Raw genomic sequence first — 23328 nt, 5'->3', positions numbered from 1 at the left:
TGATACAGATTTTTGAAGATTTTTAAAAAGGATTTTATTTTTAGAGAGGGGGAAAGGAGAAAGAGGAAGAGAAACATCAGTGTGCTAGAGAAAAATCAATAGGTTGCCTCTTGAACGCTGCCTGACCTGGCACTTGCCACAACCCAGGCATGTGCCCTGACGGGATCAAACAGGCAACCTTTTGGTTTGCAGGGGGACACTCAGTCCACTGAGCAACACTAGTCAGGGCTGTTTGTTTGTTTTTGAACAACAAGATATGGCTGCTGTCAGTGCACTTTGAAGCCCTTTTATTCAGACACCAGCAGGTAAGAAGCAGCATCAGCATTCTTGCAGGGGTGAGTGACATTTTCAGTAGGAGGAAGTAGGAGTACAGGCGGAGCCCAGATGATCCATTTGTGTACTCCAGCCGCTATTGTGGACACATGCAGTGATGTCAGCATAGGAACAATATGATGACTCAGACCCTTCCTTCAGGAGTTGACATTTGAGTCATGCCTCCAGTGAGCCACCAGGCCCTGGTGAGGTCAGAGCTGACGGTGAGGGAAATTAGAATAGCTACTGGAAGAGGTAGGACGTGAGTACCAGTTGTAACTCCACAAAGACCAACTGCAGTGGTGGAGATCTCTCCTGAGATACCCCTCAGGAAGATAGGCTCACAAAAACCATGGAAGACCTGCATCCTGAACCTGTGGGAAGAGATAAATTTGTTCAGTGAATGGGTGGGCTACGGCAGGTGTGAAAATGAGCTACTCAGAGCTCTTACTATAGGTGGAGTAGTTGACAAATGGGTCAGTTTTCGTCCTCTGGATCTACCATGGTGCTTGTGCAAGAACTACGCTTCTCACAGGCTGCTCCCAGCCAATGGCTGAGCATGGCAAAGATATAAGACAGGCCCATTTCTGTGAGAAGGAGTCTGATGGGTGCCTGACTCGAGATTTCCCCATCAGCTTTGCAGGCTTGATCCAACACCAATCAGGTCTTCACATTAAAAAGTCAAATTACACCTCCCAAATTGCATAAGCCTCTCATCATTGCCCTTCCCCCTTAGTGACACTGTTAAGATCTGTCAAGGTCGTATTTTTCCTTACTGCAGTAAGCAGAAAACTTAGTTTTGCTTTATCAACAGCTTATTTTGGCAATATTTTCAGGAAGAGAGCAGCACTCAACAGGTGAAAAGGACCCATCATTCAAAATGCAGGGAGAAGAGTTTCAAGGGAGTAGAAAATGCAAGAGCCTTGAGGTGAAAAAAAAAAAGCAGAAAGAAGGCAGTGTGGCATAAGTTTGCAGAGCAAGAGAGAAGATGAGATGAGATCAGATCAGAGAGGTGCAGAAGGCGTTGAGCCCATAGTAATCATAGGCTCAGTTTCATTCTATAAAGATTTTGTTTTTAGAGGGGAAGGGAGGGAGAAAAAGAGGAAGAGAAACATCAATGTGTGGTTGCTTCTCATGCACCCCCCACTGGGGGCCTGGCCCACAACCCAGGAATGTGCCCTGACTGGGAATCGAACCGGCGACCCTTTTGGTTCTCAGGCTGACAATTCACTGATCCACACTAGCTAGGGCCATTTTCATTCTAAACACAACAGAAACCATCAGAGGATTTGGAGGAGCAGTGATATACCGTGGTTTTTATGTTGTAGGAGAATGTATTATAGAGGGACATAAATGGAAAACGAGAGCAAACTTAGGTGGTTATTGCAATTGTACAGGTGAGAACTTATGTAATTTGGAGGTAGAGTGATAGTGATGCAGGAGACAAAGAGAAATGGACAAATTCAGGATATATTTTGGACGTAGAAACAGCAGGACTTGCTGATTGGTTGGCTGTTGGGGAGCAGGTGTAGGGATGGTGTTATGAAGGAAGGGGAGGAATGAAGAATGGACCCTACACTGTTAGCTTGAGAGCAACTGTATGAATGGTGGAGAGTTTTACTGAGTTGAGGAAAACTGATGAGCAAATAGATCTGGAAGGGAAAAGCAAGAGCTATCTTTTGGACCCGGCTAATTTACTTCTGAATGGAAATATTAAGTAGGTACCTAGTGATAGAAGTCTAGAGATCAGAATTGGAGAGAAACATTTCTGCGATTTATCGACATATGGGAGGTATTTAAAACGAGAAAACAGACATATCATCTGAGAATAAAGCATAGATAAGAGAAGAATGTTAAGAATCTAGCCCTGAGGCCCTCCAACATTTATTTAGCTAGAGCAGGAAAATTGGCCAAATATTTAAAAGGAACACCAAGCTTGCTTCAGACTGATCAATTAAGTCCACTTTGGAACCTATGAGGAACTGTCGGGGTACTAAGTATTTCAGATTAGGTGCTATTTGAAACAAATCTTTCAGTCTTTCAGTAAAAAACAAAACAAAACATATTCAGTGTTATAAACAGAGATCTCCAAGAGATATCACAATATAAGGCAACTCCAGTCTAAATGTCCCTTACTATACCATATTTACATATAACACCCCTCTCCAAGTAAGGGGCATCAGATTTCTAAACATGATTACAAAATATTTTGGAAATTCTTTCTGCTTTCTAGTCTTTTTCTTTTTTAACTAACTACCTTAAGCTGTCATTTTTTAAATCTTTTTATACATTATTCAATTTTTGATTTAATAAACTAACTTTTCACTTATTTTTCTTTTATCTAAAATATGGTTAAATGGCAGTGTAAATTCTGGCTTTAAAAAGGTGGCCAGAGCATCCTTGTAGTTGGCAGAAGGGGCGCTGCCCCATTCATGAGTCACTTAATAAAGCCAATTAGATCTTGACATTAAAAAAGTAAAAAAAAATGACTTGAGTTATATAAATATATCAACTGCCTTGAGAAGATCTTTCCTCTCTTTTTAGATCTGATTAAGACTTGAAATAGATTGTAATATTTATCAGTCTTATATTAATAAAAACTATGGGTATATTTAGACCTTCAAGAAGAATTTAACCAAGGTTTATAGGCAAGACCAAAACAAAACAAAAACATTAGTTTGTAGTAACTGTAAAAATAATGTGTGGCTTTCAGAGTTACGGACTTCTGTATCAGTTGCATTGTAGTAATTGTTTATTCATGAGGTCTTTATTTCCATGGAAACACTGAAGTCATTTTAATTTTTAATTACACTAGAGTTTACAGTTCCATAGATTTTTAACTCTGTAGTAGTAAGCACAGAAACTAGTGCTTCACTCATTTCTAGTTTAAAAAATATAAAGGAGGGGGAAACCGGGCGGGGGGGGGAAGAGAAAAAAAAATGTACTTGAAAAGTAACTAAATAAAATTAAAAAATATATATATAAAGGAGGAAAAGTAGTTTAAAATGATCAAGAATTTCATGTAGCTGTAATTGATTATGTCTAATTTCACCTAAACTCGCTCTGCAATTTTATCTCCAATTAATTCTTCTATTTTCGTCTATACCCTTTGGTTAAAAGTGTTTTACAGGAAGTAAACTATAATAGAAACTTAGCAGTGGGTGCTGGTCAGACAAGTAGTTTGTAAGATATGTGAAATTGCTGTGAAAGAGTAGGAGCAGAGAACTAGTTCTGCCACTTAGCTGAGTGATGTTGGGTGAGTCACTTTATTTCGCTGGTCCTCAGTTTCTTCATCTGCAACCTGAGAGAGTGAGGATGAGTGCTATAATACAGTGGCTCTTTTAATATCTTGCCTCTATACAGCCCATGACTTGTGGAAACTACCTACGTGGGCCCCAGTGTTGATAATACTTCTAATTATGTGGGAAAACCTGTCAACAGGGACTGGATGCAGACTAGTGGTAAAAAGCTGTGTAATGGAACAGTTTGTTCACTAAATGGGTCTGATGCAGATTTTGTAGTTTGGAAAAATTTTATTTCTTTTCTCATTCTGTATCATCACGTTTCCTGACACATAAGCTTGGCAGGTTCTGTTCCTGTTTGACCATGGTGATTTTCAGAATGCATAGGGCATAGGGAAAAGAACTGATATTATTTGAAGATCTACTATATAATATATATTGTGTTTTTACATAATTATCTCTCACTCTTTATAGCAGTCCTATAAGCTGTAATTACTGTTCTTATTTTATAAAAGAGAAATTGAGACTTGAAGGAGAAAAATTCTGTCAAATGCCAGTCAACATTTGAAGGTACAATTTGAAATATTACTTTGAACTTTTAGTGTAAATTAAGATATAGCTTCTTTCTGTGTATATTTGTTAGTTGTCTTTATCTGTAGTTCCCTACCAGTTGGCTTAGACTCTGGAAGGGTTGTACATTAATCAGAGGGATCTGAGAATCTAGCATTGTGTTTTTTTTTTTTTTGTTTTTTTTTTAAGAGAGAGATGGGAAGGGAAGGAGAAAGAGAGGGAGAGAAACATCAGTGTGTGTTTGCCTCTCACATGCCCCCCTACTGGGATCCTGGCCCCAAACCCAGGTATGTGCCCTGACTGGGAATTGGACTGTGACTCTTTGGTTCTCAGGCAGCACTCAGTCCACTGAGCCACACCAGCCAGGGCTAGCATTGTCTTTAACCAAATAATATGACTTGCATATATATAATTATTTGCCCAACTGCATTAATAAAAACATGTAGTAATTTTAAAGTATTACTAATTTCATGGCATTTACTTTATTTTATTCAAAGAGTTTCTAAATCAAAAAATGTTTTGATATGTAGAAGGAACAGTTTTGGAAATTGATATTAATAATTAGCTCAGGGAGATTTTTATACTTTAGGCACTTGGTTTTCAGTTTTCTTGTTTTGTGATGATGAGTTAGCTATTATCCCTGGCATCAGGTTGTACAATTGTACAATAGCTGATGGTCAATAAAGTTGACCCTAAAATTCTAATCCAACCCTCCTCAAGTTTACTAATATTCTGGAACTAATCCATTGTATTTGCATAAATCATCAGACTAGAGTATATGGAAGAGACTTATACTTTATCAGGGGTATCAATAAGTAATAGTGGATTATAACTGTTTTTACTTTCACTTTTATTTTGTATTGGTTTCAGGTATGCATCTTAGTGGATAGACAATCGTATACTTTACCTAGTGTTCCCCTTGATATTTCCTGTACCCCAACTGGACCATACATAGTTATCACAATATTACTGACTATATTTCCCATGGTTTACTTACATACCCATAACTACTTTGTAACTACTAATTTATACTTTGTAATCTCTTCACCTCTTTCACCCAATCTCCGAACCCCCCTTTCCCTGTGTTGACCACCAGTCTGCTTTCTGTATCTAGATTGTAACATATTTAGACCTAAAACACACCTTGGAAATCAGATCCTGTGCTTTAATAAAAGAAGCATATCAGTAAATTTGGCTCAGAGGGGATAAAAAATTTTCCCAGAGTCATACAGTTAATGTCAAATTTAAAGCTATAACCCAGGTGTACTTGAAAATGTTCAGTGTATTCATTATCCACTAAATTAAAATCTTTTTATTGCATTGAGTTAGGCAGATGACAGCTAGTAGGGTAGGAGCAAGGTTAGTGGGTGGAGTGATTGAGCAAATAGGAAAAGGGACTCATGGACATGAACAACAGTGTGGTGATTGCTGGGGGAAGGGGCTGTGAGGGGACTAAATGGTAATGGAAAAAAATACAATAAAGATTAAAATAGTCATTCAGGTTGGCAGTTTTATGGTATATTAAAAATATCTATATACTATATATATAAATATGTGTATGTGTAAAATAAACTAGGAATCCAAAACTGAAGTCACAGAAACTTCAAGGTCACAGAGAAGTTGATTTGTGATAAAGTGGCATCACATGGGTGAGCAGCACGGAGTCGTTTGTTTAATAGCAGTACCCACGGGTCATGAACTCTAAGAGGAAGTCAGCTACTTGTTAAAAACCTTTCGTATAGAGGTATCTTTTCTTCTTTTTTCCCCTCTTCTCAACTCTCAATGTTAGGACACTTTCAGAAACATTTATATTTGAAACATTAGAGTATTTTATTGAAAAGAAGGAGCAAAATTATTTAGATCACTGAATGTGAATCAAGTAGTTAAAGTTTCATAAGTATAAAACAAGTGAATAAGATAGCATTTTGTGAAATATATCAGCACTTACTATATTTACATAACTACAGTTGCTAAATGTACTACTGAATTTATTATAAAAATTTGCTCTAGACTGTGATTTTCTACACTAATTTTCCCCTTGGTACTATTGTATTCTTTACAGTAATAATGATCCCAACCATAAAAGTACCTTGTGAAGTGATGTATAGTTAGTAGGAAAAAAAAACACTGAATGTACAGTATTTCATTTCATCTTCCTATTTCCCTCATGATGCAGGTAGGATTTGTTAGTCACTTTATTTCCAAGTACTTTTACATGCTGTTTAACTTTTCTTTATAAAATTTCTGTGATAGAACATAATATAAGTATTATTTTCCTATTTTATAGCTGAGAACACTAAATTGCAGGGAATAAATGGCATGTTTATTACAGGTCAAATCATTTGGAACTGCAGTTATATAGACATAATCATTTAAAGTAGTCTTCTGATACCATTAAATCTCAGAATTCTCAAATTTCTTTACTTTCCCTAGCTTTGTAGTATTTTTGCTCATAAAGCAAGCCTGAATGGACTTATTTTAAAGAAAAAATTAACAGAACAACTGAATCACTTATTATAAAAGAGGAATTATATTCACTTGTGAAGAACTGTATGTACTTTGTACATAGGTACAAAGTTAAAAACACAGTGAATGGCATGTTTAATCACTTGTTTTTTGAATGATTGTACACGGAATGTACAGTACAAGCCTTAGTGTTTCAAAAAGTCATTTTAGCCCTGGCTGGGCAGCTTGGTTGGAGTGTTGCCCTCTACACCAAAAGACTGTAGGTTCGATTTCAAGTCAGGGCCCATGGCCTCGGTTGTGGTTTGATCCCTGGCCAGGGTGTGTGTGGGAGGCAACAGATGGATGTTTCTCTCCCACACTGATGTTTCTCTCTCTCTTTCTTTATCTCTAACATCAACAGAATATATATTTAAGTCATATATATTTAAATGACTTAAATATATATTTAAATCATTTAAAAGCGTGAATTACATAATGACTTAGCAACATGTAGCTACCTAGCAACATGTACTTTTCTTTTTAATTTGCCTGCCCTACCCTTCCTCAAGCTATGTATCATTTGGACTATCAGCAATGATGGAAAGTAAAGGTGTTATTCATTTAACATATATTTACTTAACTTAGCTCCAAAATATAATAATGCATAATATTTATTGAGTGCCAGGTGCTTTTTAATTATCAGTTAATCCTCACAACTTAACTGGGTATTATTATCTCAATTTTATGGACGAAAAACAAACTCAGAGAGATTATATACCTTACCCACAGTTTTATAACTAGGAAAACAAGAATCAAATATCTAAAACCAAGATTTATTTTACTCCAAAGTCTGTGTTATAACCAGATTAAAATTTTTTTTTATTCATTGATGGGAGAAAGAGAGAGTGAGAGAGAGAGAAACATTAACATTGATTTGTTTTTTCACTTGTTTATTCATTCATTGGTTGATTCCTGTGTGTACCCTGACTGGGGATCGAACCCACAACCTTGGCATATCTGAATGATGCTCTAACCAACTGAGCTACCTGGCCAGGGCTTGTGTTATAACCAGATTTGACTCTAAATTAATCAATTCATGAACTATCAAAATTACCATAAGGAAAGTATGCTACCTGCCAACGTAAAGAATTCTCACGTATAAATTAAAAGGTGATCCTTCAGATAAAGTACTTTAGAATATGTATTAATGTATTAATGTGGTAACCATATTTTTTCCAACATAGTAGTAAACCTTTAATTTTATTTTCAACCACCTTGACCTTTGAAACCCCTGTAAAAGTATTTAATGTTATATAGTTGTAATAAATAGAAACAAAATCTTTAAGGAACATTGTCCCTGAGATACTATCTTAGATTTTGTATACCAAGTAGAGCAGAGGAAATTTAAATTAGAAAGCAAGCATTACAGTCTGTAGTTCATATACACTTAGAGCCCTTTGTATTTCAGATCTCCTTAGTTTGCCAAGAGTTTATATTTTGAATTGATGTTGAATTTTGTCACATACTGCATCTACTGAAATGATTTTGTGGTCTTTTTCCCGCAATCTGTTAAGTTGGTGAAATACATAGATTGATGTCCAAGTATGTACAGATATGTACATGTGGTACATATATTCTGATACACATATGCATAGTTTCTCCAGCCCATATATAGGGTAGTGGTTGGTTGGGTTATTGGATATTCGCATCTTTAGCTTTACCAGATAGTGCCAAACTGATTTCCAAACTGATTATACCAATGTATACTCTCACTAACAATGTATGATAATTCCATATCTTTAACAATACTTTTTATTGTCAGGCTTCCTAATTTTTGCAAAAATGATAAGTATATAGTGGTTTTTAATCGTGGCTTTAATTTGCATTTCCTTAATTACAACTGAGTTTGAATACTTTGTAATATTTGTTCATCATTTGTATTTTTCTTCCTGTGAATGGCCATTTCAAATATTTTGCCCATTTAAAAATTTTTAGAAACTTTACATAAGAGTTTTATCAATGTATGTGTTGCAAATATTTTTCTCATTCCAGGGAAAATATCATTTCACTCTCTTTCTGTGGTGCTTTTGAGAAACAGGTTTTCTTAAGCCTAATGAAGTTATATCAATTTTCCCCCTCATGACTAGTGCTTTTTGTTTCTTGTTTAAGAAATCACTGTGAGAAAGCCTAAAGTAGCCCGTGTGAATAGACTAAATGTAAAGTCTACAGGTTGGTGTTATGTTGACATTTCAGCTGAAGTCCTGACCCAACAGCCAGCACCAACTCTCAGACATGTAAATGAAGATGTCTCCAGATTGTCTCTGTCCTCAGCCATGTATTCACTCCTAGCCTTTGAGTCTCCCAGCTGAGACTCCAGACATTGTGAGGTAGAGATAAACCATCCCTTCTTTGGTCTGCCCAAATTCCTGGTGCATAGAAGATTTGAGCACAACAAAATATTTTATACCATTAAGTTTTGAGGTGGTATGTTATACAAGAATTGTGGAATAAGAAGACTTATAGGAACCTTTTAGCAGAATGTTATGCAGATACAATTTAATAGTTTTTAGCCTCTGGAAATATTGGTATTATAAGAGAATCAAACAAACCAAGCCCAATCATCCCGATGATAGTGGGAGTAAGGTAGTGTAGCAGACTGCAACTTTCCTCCTTCCTCCCCCCAGATTGGTGTTTCCATAGTACCTGGCATAGAAATTTCTCCATATGAGGAATAGTGTTTTCCTGTATCCTTTCCAGCTGGATTTAGCCATTGACTGAAGTCCAGCCCATGGAATATGAGCAGTGATGTGCAACTTCCACAGCACTTACTTAAAAGGACATGGCGCTTCATTTCCCCTTTCTCTCCCTTCCTGAGAGCTGGTTGCACTGGTCAGCATTTCAGGGGTTGGAAGAACAATGAGAAGGGGAGAATGGGGATCCTTAAATCTCATTGTGCAACTGAGCTGCCCTACTGCCTGCATAGCTTACCTACCTTTAAGTTGTTATAAGAGAAAGACTTAAAATTTTGTCCTATTTAATCCACTGTATTTCATGGTATCTCTGTTACATTAGCTTAATTCACTCCTTAATTTATACAGGTGGTTAAGAACAGAAATGAAGAGATAGATAGGTAACAGGATTCCTAAGGAGGCAAGAATTCTACCACTGAACCACCAATGCTCCCACAAGATTCCTAGGGGCACAGCCAGGAAGTGGGCAAGGCTGGCAATGACCAAACCATCACTTTAAAGCAAAAGCTGTAAAAAGGGGAGGATAAGGAAACTAAAAAGAAAAGGAAGTTGCTGTTTATGGTATCTACTGCTATATGGTGACTGAGCTGATCAGTTACTGGTCACTCCAGTATCTGCAATTTATAATTGCTTCCATAGTTTCTGTTATTTTAATAACTGTGATAACCGAATAATGAGAAATAAAACTTATAATGCATAAAATATTACAGAAAATGTCTAATTTGGCTTTTAGAATTTCTTGCCTTTTTACCATAATCTAGTCAAGTGGAATAACTGCTTAAAGTTTTTAATGGGACTGAGTGGGTAACTACAAACAATAAGAAAATGTAATTAGGAAAATTAGAAAATGTGGCTTTTGTGATGCCATTTCTGTCTGTAAAATTATCAACTGAGGGAATATTCCTTACAGGGACTGCTGATTTCTCATTTGGAAAGTTAAAAACCACAAGCCAAAGCAAAACAAAACAAAAAACTAAATTGAAAAACATTATCTTTAATCATCTATTTTCCCTCTTAATTTGTACTGAAACAAGCTTATGTTTTATTCATACTTATTTCTTTAGGTCACCATTTTCCACAGCTGGGAACCATAATCTTCTTGATCTACTAATGTGTTTAATTATGATGAGTCATGTGCTAAACAAAAGCTAATGATCTTTTTGGCAGGAAATACATATGAGAATGGAATACTCAGTAAACAGAGATCTACCCCCTTTTATTAAATCCATTATAATAAAAAAGGAAAAGCGAAATGATTTTTTTGAGAAATGTCTTTGAAAGACAGTGAAGCACTTTTAGATTTAATCATTGTTGAGTTCACTGCCTTTATTATGTATCATAGCGCCCACACAAGTAGGAACTCTCTGACCTGAGATCTGTTTCTCTAAGTGTTTCCTACTTGATTACTGTTACAATTTTGGTGTTATATGAAAAAGTAAGGCCCTGTGAGTCATAGTTACAGTGATTTACCACTAGAACTCTAGAACTCATAAATTTATTTCCAAATAAGCTGAATTATTAATCCATCTTATCATTCAAACATAAAAACTAGAACAAACCAATAAACCAAATGAATATACAAGTTAAAGATATCATTCAAAAAGCTGAAAACAATGCCAAATATAGTTACTAGGAATGCCAATTTAGATTAATGCCAGAGATATGAGGGGCACCCCCCCAAAACCAGAATTATTTTCTGAGGGGTGGGCCCCTTTAGTTTAGGCTTCCCCCACTAGGTGAGTGATCTAGGAACCCATCTGTATCAATGTACCAGCTGGTGTTGTTGTGAGAGGCTGCATCATTGGTTTTCAGTGATTTTTTTTTTTTGAAGACTTAACACATTTACCCATTTCTTGGGTGATTTGCTAGCACATCTTCCCACACTGTGCTGAGTGTTCAGCATTTGTTGACCAAAAACAGCATGACTCCCATGATCCACCTTCTCTATTCAATATCTTACCCCGAGATATATATATTTTTTTGTTTCCCTGGATGAAAAAAGTCCTCAAAGGGAAACATTTTACCTGTATGAAAGAGGAGAGGCAAAAAACAGCCAAAGTACTAAAAGGCATCAAAATCTATAGGTTCGAAAACCATTTTGAGCAGTGGAAAAAACATCTTGTTAGGTGTATTGCATCAAATTGAGAATACTTTGAAGGTGGGTGACTAAAGTTTAAACATGTAAGAATAAATACATCAATTTTTTATAAATAAATTCTGTTTTGGGGAGTCCCCAAATGTGTAAAATGTGGGGCAGAGATGTGTGGTAATACAATAGACACAGGGGTAGAGATTACACAAATGTTTTTCTTTTTAATTCTTATAGTATTCTGTTGCTCTAAGAAAGAAATATTTCTGTTACATAACAAGAAATCTCAGATATTGATTAACATGAATTTGAATTAGAGCAACTGAAGTTCATGAAAACTGCTCTCTTAAAATAAGAAATCTCTCCCAGTTTGAAAATTTTCTTTTCTTCACAGGAAATAAGAATTTAAAAAGAAAAAATGCTAATTTTTAAATTTAAAATTTCTTTAATTTCCTTTTTCTTTTTGATTAAAGAATTTTTTCCTATTGTAGACTGCAGAAGTCTTAACTTTCAATTAGCTTTTCAGCCACTGCAGAAAGTTCATTATATATGAAAGCAAAGTGGTTTTCTTTCATGTTTCAACTGAATTTTAATTACTATATTTTATATGCTGCAGGGAGTATATGATTACACGTTGCCTTGGGAAAGCTATCAAAGGTCTAGAACAACAAATATTGTTTTAATCTTGCCATGTCCCTACTTAAAAACCTCTAATTTTGTACAGAATGAAATCTAAATCATTGAGTCAGTAATCAGGACTAAACCCATATCTTCCCAACCTCATCTTTTTCCTTTTTCCACTCCAGCTAGATTGCTTGTATTCTCCTCAAAATTTGGAGGAGAACTTCCTGAGGAGTTAAGCCTTTACCTAGTTTGCCTCTTCTTTCTGGACACCCAGATTTTAACATGTCTTCAAGGTCTTGTTCAGGTAGCACTCTGTGCTGGGAGCCTGCCTTAACCATAGTAATTATGTGGTGATTGTCTCCTACAACTCTCCCTACTGAATGTACCTTCAGCTTGCTACAAATTCTGTGTGTTGTTTCTATTCTTTTTTCAATCTAATACTTCAGATCTGGCTTTTCAGTCCTGAGTGTTAAAGAGGTTTTTAGAGAGATGGGTATCCAAGTAGAAAATACATGGGCATCAAATTCAGATATGCCTAATTCGTATGAATCTTGCCTCTCCTTTTGCTAGCCAGCCTTGTGACCTTGTGCTAGTTTCTTAAACTTTCTGATCCATAGTCTGTAAGATGAGAAGAATTCAATCTGCCTTGCAATGTTAGTTAGAGACTTAGAGATAAAAGATGTGCAGTAAGCCCTGGCTGGTGTGGTTGAGTGGGCTGAGTGGGGGCCTGTGAACTGAAAGGTCACTGGTTCAATTCCCAGTCAGGGCACATGCCTGCATTGCGGGCCAGGTCCCTAGTTGGGGGCTGTTTCTCTCAGACATCAGTGTTTCTTTCCCTCTTTTTCTCCCTTCTCTCTAAAACTAAATAAATATATATATTTAAAAAGATGTAAAATGCATAGTACTATGTACATAGTAGGTGCTCAACAAATGATGTTGTGCATGCTTAATTTTTAGTCTTCATTCTAGTGACAGCCACCAATACGCAGCCCTGTCTTGAATTAATTCTCACTTTTAAAACAAGATCACAGTCTTGAAGTTTTCATTGCAGTAAGTAAGTTGGATTTACCTTGCCTGTCATGAGAGTCCTGAAGAATATTTTATGTGATTAGAAAATCCTGAGAACCAGAGATTCTCAACTGGGGACAGTTTTGCTCCTGGTTCTGCCACCAGCAAAAATGGCATATTCTGCCTTGCCTGAAGACATTTTTGGTTGCCACAACTGGAAGGTACTATTGACTTTTACTGGGCAGATACCAGGGATGCTGTTAAACATTCTACAACACACAGGACAACTCCCCCAAACAAAAAATTATTCAGTCCAAAATGTTAATAATGCTGAAGTTGAGAAATGCTGCTCTAAATTCATTCTACTGTAGACTTTAAAAAGTCAGCACAATATAGATGTTTTTTGTTTGTTTGTTTTTTTAAAGCCTAGGCTTAAGGAGTCTTGGGTTAAAGTTCCAGTTCTGTTAACAACAAGCAATGCAGTACAGGGCAAGTCAACTCCTTTATACCTTGATGTAATTTTTAATAAATTATCATTTAACTTGTTCCTGTGTCCTCTGTTTCCTACAATTCAAATTAGCTCTAGAACTGCACTGTCTAGTACAGTAACCTCATGTGACTATTTAAGTTAAAGGAAACTAAAATTCACTTCTCAGTTGTAGAAGTCACATGTAAATTGTTCAAGAATTACATATGACTAGTGGTTGTTATACTGAAATCATAAAAGCAAAGCTTATTCCCTCTCTTGGGAGATGTCAGAAGCCTCAGCAGAGGAAGACTGTTGGCAACTAGCTGAAACCCAGATGCCATCAGCAGAATTTGACAGACTCAAGAATGGGCTGAGGCCCACACTCGCTACTCTACAAGGATAATGAAGACATTGGAAGAGAACAATCGAAAGGTAGGACTTTGAGGAGGGTCACATGGAAAACTGATGAGAATTGGGAGAGCTAAGGGAATTGGCAGTGTCCAGTAATCTTTGGGAGACTTCAAGTCTTCAGCATAAGAACTGCTTAGTCCTTTGCTGCAATCCAGCATGTAATTCATCTGAGTGAAAATGGAAAGGAGACATTAAAATGGGATAATCCTTGCTCACAGAACTTTAATGGTAACTAGCCTATCTCACTATTAGAATCATTAGATGGAGAATTAACTAGCAAGTTCTTCAGAGACAGTGTAAATTGTAAGTTCCCTGACCTTCTCCTCTTTAGTGCATAGCTAGAGACCTCCTGTGGGACAGAAAGGACCTGCCACACAGGTTACACGCACTCATCTTTTGTGAGCTAACTAGGTTAAGTCAGAGTCCTGGAGTTTTCCTACTGGTGACAAAGCTGAGGCCTGATTGGTGCTATGATGTGGATGTGAAAAACAAAGTACTGCCATCCTCTGTGTCCCAACAGGAACATCTACTTGTCACACCAGATGATGTATTTCTCTCTAGACATAACTGCAATGATGTCATGTTTGAAGATTCAATGCCTACATGTAGCCATTGATTTGGTTTTGTTTCACAAACTATGTCTCTAATATCTTTGTCACTAGACACAAAGGGGAAGGAAGGTGAAGAAAATGGGAGTAGATGGATGCAAATCTATCAGTACCACTCCAAAGCCAAATTCATCTTGTATTAACAGTGGAAATGTTAATACTCAAAGTGTAGGCTATGGATCAGTAGCATTGGCATTAGCTGGGAGCTGGGTAGAATGCTGACCCATGTATGAATTCTAGAACTACTGAATCAAAATCAGCATGTTACCAAGATTCCTGGACGATTGGCATGCACCTGAAAGTTTCTGAGGGAAACATTGAGAAACAATGTGTACAACAATACTATCAACTTTGTTTATGAACATATTTTTGCTATCATTTACAAATTGATTACATTTATATTTTATAGTGCTATTCTTATGATGTGTCCAACATGCTGTAAAGTAACAGTTTGTAGTGGGAGCAAAATCAAAGGTTGAATAGTACAGATATATAGTGGAAGAGGTAATTTATTTCTTTCATTATACAGTCTTCAAATATTTATTGAGCTCCTATTGTGTTTAAGACATTATTCAAGGACCTGAAACTATAGCAGTGAATAAAGTCCCTGTTTTCTGGGTTCTTACATTTTATTAGGGGGAACTCATAATAAACAAAGAAGTCATGTCAGCTGGCAAGTGCTACAGAGAAAAATAAAGGGAGGAAAAGGCATACCATTTTTAAAGGGTCAGGGAATGAATGTTTCACTGATGTCTTATTCTATTTAGGCTGCTATAAAAAATACCACACTGGATTGTTTCTAACGGAAATTAATTTTCACAGTTCTGGAGACTGAAGTCCTAGCATGCTAGCATGGTTAGATGAATGCCCTCTTCCAACTCCCAGGCTTCTCCTTGTGTACTCACAGGCAGAGAGGGTTAGTGTGTTCTCTGTGAGATGTATTTCATAAAAGCAATAATCCCATTCATGAGAGCTCCTCCCTCAAGACCTAAGTATCTTGCAAAGGTCCCCAGCCCCTAATACCATCATCTCAGGGGTTAGGATGCCAACAGATGAAATTTGGAGTACAAAATCTTCCAGACTGCAGCAATGGAAAAGGGGATGCTTGAGCAGAGACTTGGGGATTGTGTGTGGACATCAGGGGAAAGGGCATTTCAGGTTGAGGGACAGTTTATTTAAAATCCCTGAGAGAGGAGTGTGCTTTGTGTATTTGAGGAGCAGCAAGGAAGCCATGTGTCTATAATGAAATAAGGGAAGACCAGGGTACTAGAGAAATTAGGGAAATGTGGAAGCAAAGCACAGGTCCATGCTGGCCCTTTCAAATAGGATGGGAAGCCATTGGAAAGGTTTCTATGTTAAAAGATCACTTTTGTTGCAATGTTGTAAACCATCCACAGGTGGGGAGTGTGCATGGGTGGAAGCAGAAAGAAAAACTGGAAGGCTTTACAATATACCAGAAACGATTTAGAAGTTACAGCTTAAAGAATTAGATTGAATGTGAGGTATATGTGATAGATGGCAAGGATACTCTCTAGGTTCTTCGCCTGCCAGATGGAAGAATAGTACTCCTGAGTATCATAAACGGGATTCCTCACCCTCCTCCTGAAGTTTTCACATGCCTGCTAGACAATCAAGGAGAGATGGCGAAAAGGCATGATTTGCGAAGAACTGCTCTAAATGACTCTCACCTGTGTCATCTTGGAGTGAAGTCGCCATTAATAGTAAAGGTATGGGCATGGCTGCGTCCCAACAATCTTTACAACACCGAAACTTGAATTTCACCTAATTTTCACATATCATGAATTATTCTTATTTTGATTTTGTTAAGTAAGTTGTCTGAAAGACCTAAATATGTACTGTCTGGCTTTTTACAGTTTGCTGACTGCTGGTGTATATGAAACAAGATGGGACTAGTTGATATGTATGTGGGGTTTCATTACACTAGTTTCCTTTTGTATGCTTGACATTTTTCACAACAAAAAGTTTGTTAAATGCGTAGTTGTACCAAAGTTGATTAACCTTATGGATCTTCCTCTCTCCCTTTAAACCCCTCGCCCCGAAAGTTGTATGTCGCAAATGCAGCCATTTCCCTTTTGTTTCTTTTTCTGAAAGAGCAAAACCATTTTTGAAACCTTTAATAGTAAAATAAGCCTTTTGGACTTAACACTCAACGAGGCATGAACACGTTTAAGGAAAAGGATTTTTTTTGCGTGGGGGCGTGGGGCAGTTGTCTGTTTTCACATCGTTATATACTATCAAAACCAAGCCCACTTTTATAACAAGAACTCAACACAATACACACTAGCTCTCAGTGTATTACTCCCCGCCCTTCGATTATTCCCGGAAATGACGCTATCAGCCGAACGCTACGTCTGAAGGACTCAAGCAGTGCCCGGGTGTGGACGTCAGCACGCCGGCCCCCCCAATACACGGCCCTGACTCGGGGAAGACCGGCGAGCCCTAGCTGGCGCCAGGCGCCAAGTTTTGAGGAGCAGGAGAAACTGAGACTGCGCAAGTATGCTGGGGCGGGGCTCCAGGTCACCCCGCCTGAAGCCCCGCCCCATGCCAGCATGGGTGACCAATGAACATTGAGTGCCCTGGGGCCGGATAAATTTTCAGAGGCCGGAATGATTAGCCGAGGGGACAGCCCCGCCCCCGCTCCTCCCGGCCATCGGGCCCCGCCTCCCTCCCCTGCCCGCCCCCTAGCTGCGGGGTGACACGGGGCGACTCGGGGCTTCGGGTTGGTTAGGGGGCAAGGGAAGCAAGTTGGACTGAGTGCGGCGACGGCGCGACCCCCTAACGTGAGCGCGGTGAGGGAGCGGGTGGTAGGGAAGAGGGGTTTGCGTGGCAGAAATGGGAGGGCCCCGGGTGCTGGGTCGTGAGCGGGGTGTAGAATGGGGGGGCGGCAGTGAGGGGGCGAGGTTTACTTGGGTGTGTCCTGGCGCGGTGGGACGGGCGTGGAGGGCTGGTGGGAGACGGAGAGCAATCAGTGCCCCATTTCCAAAGCTTTTCTTGGCAGCTTGGCACACCTTAAGTTTGCCTCTGTTTTGGTTGTCTGGGATGCGAGGGGGAAGTTTAAAGATCTCCGGAAAAAGCTCGGAGGCTTTCCCGGGCTATTTTTCTTGCGGGCGCGAGCACTCTTTTCTTCCTGGATGGGAAAAGGTAGACAGGCAAGGTGGGCAGGTTGATTTTCACTCTCCGAGGAGTGTTAAACAAACAAACCAGGAATTCCTCACCCTGCACCCCGCGCCCTGCCCTGCAACGCAACGGCAAACACTCCCAAGTTTAAGAAGCAGACTAGAAAATTGTAAGGAATTCTGTATGTCAGAAATAAGTGTGCTTTTTCTTTTTAACATCGTGTTGCTGTTTATTATCAGTGGACGCATTTTTGGTTATGAGCACGACCTAAAGGTTTCTGACTTTACTTCATGTTAAAATACTTTTAGGTATAATGTTTTCCTGAACTACAAGTTTCTGTGAAATCTTATCTAACAAGTGCAAATAAAAGCTTACTAGCCTGTTCACGTGGGAAGTGAAGTAGATAAAATCTCTAGTTCTGATAAAATATAAAATTTTTAATACGACCTTTTTCTGGCAAATATTTGCATATTTTACACTTTCACAGGTTTATTTAATTGCCCAGCTACCACTGATGAAGATAAGTTGGAGTAACTGCTGAAACTGAATTTTATTGACCAGAAGCCGATTTATTTCACATCTTTTTGTTTTCCCTACTGCTTTGAGCTTTACTGTTAACAGCTGAAAAACTTGGAAAATAAAATGAACATGCTGTGGTCTTGAACATAATTTTTTTTTTTTTGAGGAAAAATTAAACGGCGAGTGAAAGCCAGAATGGCATCCAGAGAGAGGCTCTTTGAACTTTGGATGCTTTATTGTACAAAGGTAACTGCTTTCTTTTTTACTTCTAAGTTTTAAAATACTTCGTTATAAAATTTTGTGACTGGCCTTATACTCACTTTATTTAATGAGTAATAGTGTATTTATTGATAGCAATGACCCAGAATTTAAAAACACAGGATTTGCTGTTTTCCATTTTTTTCCGGTTTGAACATATGCACAGTGTTGGCATACTATTAAAAACTGTAGGGTGTGATTTTTTTATTCGATATTTATCTTCAGTGATCCCCAAATCGTGTAAGTAAAATTATTACCTCAAGTGAAAAATAAAATATTTTAATTTTTGTTTGTGCTTTTCCTCTCACGAGTGGGAGAATAGAAATGTTTTTACAAGAAGGGCATTAAGCATTTTTTTATGGTTAACCTTTTAAATTGTGTAAAAAAGGTTAGTGATTATATAAAAAGGTTATCGAAATGGTTACTCTAAGCTTGCTGTGATATTAGCATTAACGGGTGTTGTTTCATGTGATCCTCAGAACAGTTCTGTGAGATGGGCATTGTAATTGCCCCTTTTCACCCTTGCAGAGGATAAGGGGCCAGCAGTAGCAGAACTGAGCAGGAAACTAATTGAAGTCCATGGTCTTATCCATTATGACTTTTTAATATTTTTGATTTTGTCATTCAAAAATAATTTTCTTTCTTTACCTTTCTGTGAATTTTTACATGTTAGCTTTAATTTTTGATTGTTGGAGGAGAAGGCTACTACTAAAAACATCTTTTTCAAGTGAGGAGCTATGTTACTACTTTGAAGATATTAGCAAGGGTCAGAGAAACATCTTCAGTCTCCTTAAGTTACTTTAGGTGTGTGGTGAAATTTTCCAGTCTCAGCTTCCATTTCTGCATTATCCTTTCTGGTTCCTTTTCTATACTTTCAGCTCTTTAAAGAACAAGTTATTCTTTAACGAGTGTTTGGCATTTATTTGTAATATTAAATTTTAGCAGTCACACTGGAATGTTCTTTGATTTTCTGGTTTGGTATTTCTTACAATTAAGGGAAGATGTATACTGCGAAATGTTTAATATGGATTTTTAAAATAGCTTTTAGTCTTCTGTAATTTAATGCCAGAAATGTCTTTTTAAAAATAGACCACTCTTCCAATAAAAAAAGAATCCAAATCACCAGACACTTTTGAAAATAGTCACTAACACATGTGAGTCAAAAATTAAAACATATTTTACTATGAATGCATAATAGTTTTAAAAGTATTTATTTTAAGAATACATCAAACTTACTAGGTTTTATTGTTTTCTGGGTGACAAAAGGTAAATGGGGTTACATTGTCTGATTAATAAGTTATGTTGTTTCTAGGTTGAGTTCATGTTTTATTTAAATGACAGTTTTATTGAAAAGATAGTATGATTCATTGCCATACACAAGATTTTATTCTTAATGACATTTAATGTAAACGTGAATCCTTCTGTTCATTAAAATCTAAGCAAATAGTGATGGCCCCTTTTTTTTGTTTTGTTTTAAAATTTATTTAATTACTGTTCAAGTATAGTTTTCTGTTTTTTACTCCCATGAAGGCCCTTTATAGTCAGATTTTGAAGGCTCTTCTTGGACAGGAGATAAGTCCTATTTTATGTGTAAGATTTAAATCACTTGTGCATTTAAGATTTAAACTTTTTTCAACCGTTTTCAAAACATTGTTATTTAATATGATGATTTTATGTTTCACCTGTTCATGAATATGCTGCTTGTAAGCGAGACAACTTTCCCACAAACACCTTGAATTCAAGTGGCTTACATAGATACATCATAGATTTAACAGATCTCCCTAGTGAGGAGGGTTACCAAACACTCAGTTCTCTGTGCTTTCTCTCTAGCTTTTTTGCCCTCACTGGAGCACACAGCCCTTCAGGCTACCTGACTGTTTTTCTTTTCACCTGACTGACTTTGAAGATTTTTTTTACACCTTGGGCTTTCAGACTTCAGGACTACTTAGATCTTCTTTTAATTTAGCTCCAACTTGGGCTTGCAATTGTGGAGTCTAGTTTTGGCTTTGCTGGTATTTTGTCTTGTGACCTTGAGTAAGACTTACCTCTTTGGGTCTCAGTTTTCTCACTTGTCAGGTAGTGATGGTGTGTATGTGCAGGGAGAGTGTTTGTCTAATTCACCATTAAGATTTTAGTTCATTTGTTTTGACCTCTGAAGGACATGGAGTTCTTTTGTCCGTATTTTATGGATGTTCATGTAGAACCCTATAGTTCATCTTTCCTTTTTAAACTTTGTTATGGAAAATTTCAAGGAGGCACAAATAGAGAAGATACTACAATGAACTCTTTTTGTGTCTGTCACCTACTCTAATAATTATCAATTTCTTTTCAGTAATGTTTCATCTATAAGCCTACACTACACCATCTCTACCCCTGAATTATTTTGAAGCAAGTTCTGGACAGCATATTATCTTATCCATAAAGATTTTAAAATATATGTATAAATAATAACTTCTTTAAAATAATTGCAATATGGTAATTCTTTAAAAAATCAAATATCTGGTTGGTGTTCAGATTTTCCTGGTAGTACCATAAATGTTTTTATTTTTCTGCTGTTTGACTCCGTATTTAAACAAAGCACCTATTTTGTTGAAAATATCTTAAGTTTTTAATCTGTGTTGCCCTTCACCACACTTTTTAATTCCTTTTATATGTTGAAGAAACCAGGTTTTAACATTAGAGTTTTCCCCGTCTGGGTTTTGCTAGTTGAATTCCCTTGATGTAAATTATTTGTTCCTCCCCACTGGTGTCTGCAAACTTGGAATATCTAGAGGCTTGATTGATTCACATTCTATTTGGCATAGTGAGGCTAGAATATCTTGGGAGTGTCTCGGCTATTGGATTTTGTATATATGAATTAATTGTTTCATTAGGAGTTTGCAAAACTTGATATTCAATCCTATCATTTCTTTATATATTTCTTTATATACTAGTAGAACATATATAGAGAAATGTCCCCTCATCAGTCATTTGATGACAGTTCTTTTTTTTTTTTTTAACTTAGTTTTATTCTTGGAGAGAGGAGAAGGGTGGGAGAAAGAGAGGAAGAGAAACATCAGTGTGTGAGGGAAACAACGATCTGTTTGGTGCCTCTTGTTTGCCCCCAAACGGGTACCCGGCCTGCAACCCAGGCATGTTCCCTGATTGAGAATTGAACTGCTACACTTTGGTTCACAAACTATCACTCAGTCCACCGAGCCATACCAGGCAGGGCTTGATGACAATTCTTAAAGGGAACGCAGGCTGAATAACTGTTTGGTTTTTCTCTTTGTATTTACAGTGACTTGATTTACCAGCCCTTCTAAAGTGACCATTTTTTCTTAATTATCGAGTTTATCTTTAATGGTGAAATGTAAACATGGTTTATTATTTTGCTGCCCTAGTTGGTATGCTATTCATACCAAACATTATATACACACCTGATTAAAGAAGATGACTTTGAAGACTTTTGAAGGTCATCTTTCAGGGCATTAAGGTTAAGACATACTTTTTATTTGTAACAGTGCTAACCTTAGCACAGGTATTCTGCCCTGTATTAACAGTGGATTAATATTAAGGTACCATCACCCTGTTTGTATGTAATGTGATGTTTTATTTTATTAAAAAATTTTTATTTATTTATCTTTAGATGGGAAGGGAAAGAGAAGGAGAGAAATATCAATGTGTGGTTGCCTCTCTTGTGTCCCCTGCCGGGAACTGGCCTGCAACCCAGGTATGTGCCCTGACTGGGAATTGAACCTCGATCTTTTGGTTCAGAGGCCCGTGCTCAATCCACTGAGCTATACCAGCCAGGGTGTAATGTGATGTTTTAAAAGTTGCCATTGGAGCATTATAAAACTTTCATAGGGCTCTGGCTGGTGTGGTTCAGTGGATTGAGGGCTGGCCTGTGAATTGAACAGATGCTGGTTTACTTCCTAGTTGGGGCACATGCCTGGGTTGTGGGCCATGTCCCCATCTGGGGGTGTGCAAGAGGCAACGTATTGATGTATCTCTCGAACATCAGTGTTTCTTTCCCTCTCTCCCTTTCTTCCCCTCTCTAAAATAAATAAGTGAAATTTAAAAAAAATTAAAAGGTTAGTAGGTATGTAACATAGGTAGGATTATGTTAGAAACAACACTTTGGTGATATTATTCAATCAAAGGAGTACAAAGAGAGTGTACAAATATCTCTTTTTTATATTTGGGTACATTTTGCAAGCCTATATAGTATGATTAAAGTCATTTAAATTGAACTAAAATAAATAATTGGTTTCAGTTTTTTGCAGATGGGTATCCACATATTAAACTCAGTAATTTGGGTGAAAAAATTGCAGTTTTTTTTAAAGCAAAGGCCAATTTCTTAATGGAAGCGGCTTTGAGTTATTGTTGGCTGGTGTCTATGTTATTTTCATGTTGGCGCATTTAGGCTGAAGACATTTCTAAACAACTTCTTTTTTTAATCCTGGGGATAAATTTTTTTAAACTGATTTTAAAGAGGAACGCAGTGATGAAGAGAAAGAAAGAGCAAGAAGAAAGAGAAAGAAAAGAAGGATCCATCAACTGGTTGTGTCCTGTAGGAGCCCTGACCAGGGATCGAACCCACAACCTTTTGGCATTCAGGAGAAAGCTCCATCCCACTGACCCACCCGGCCAAGGCTGCAGTTTGTTTTTTCAACCAAACTATAGGTTCAACGTTTCATTTTCTCCTCCTAGGTGTAAGATTTAATTGCATTCTTAGAAACATCTTCTGGTAGGTTATTTGTTAAATGCATATAATTATCATCATGTAATATATGCAGGAAAATTTCTTATCACCCAACATTCATGCTTTCTGCAGGTTCTTTCACCAGTGTATGAGAGTAATTCAAATGACATAGTCTGAACTTTTCTTGCCTCTAAATGGTCA

General features: G+C 37.3%; 1 protein-coding gene across 7 annotated transcripts in view; it reads left to right on the top strand.

The window, feature by feature from the left end:
- Positions 1-17211: 17211 nt before the first annotated feature.
- Positions 17212-23328, top strand: part of NBEAL1 (neurobeachin like 1) — a 165340-nt gene continuing 159223 nt past the window's right edge. For 5 of the 7 annotated variants that reach the window (XM_053658795.1, XM_053658892.1, XM_053658853.1 and 2 more), the window contains exons 1-2: positions 17212-17329; positions 18154-18431. In XM_053658795.1, the coding sequence (XP_053514770.1) occupies positions 18381-18431 (51 nt within the window). In that variant the 5' untranslated portion in view covers positions 17212-17329; positions 18154-18380. Of the gene's footprint in view, positions 17339-17498; positions 17836-18153; positions 18432-23328 lie in introns of those variants that run through there. The other 2 variants (XM_053658761.1, XM_053658774.1) reach the window with 2 other exon arrangements.

This window comes from Artibeus jamaicensis, unplaced genomic scaffold (assembly GCF_021234435.1).
Source record: "Artibeus jamaicensis isolate MK-2021 breed Jamaican fruit bat unplaced genomic scaffold, CSHL_Jam_final contig_1015, whole genome shotgun sequence".
In the NCBI taxonomy this organism is placed as follows: domain Eukaryota; kingdom Metazoa; phylum Chordata; class Mammalia; order Chiroptera; family Phyllostomidae; genus Artibeus; species Artibeus jamaicensis.
The sequence above is the reverse complement of the archived record's forward strand: the minus strand, read 5'-3'. Positions and strand labels throughout refer to the sequence as shown.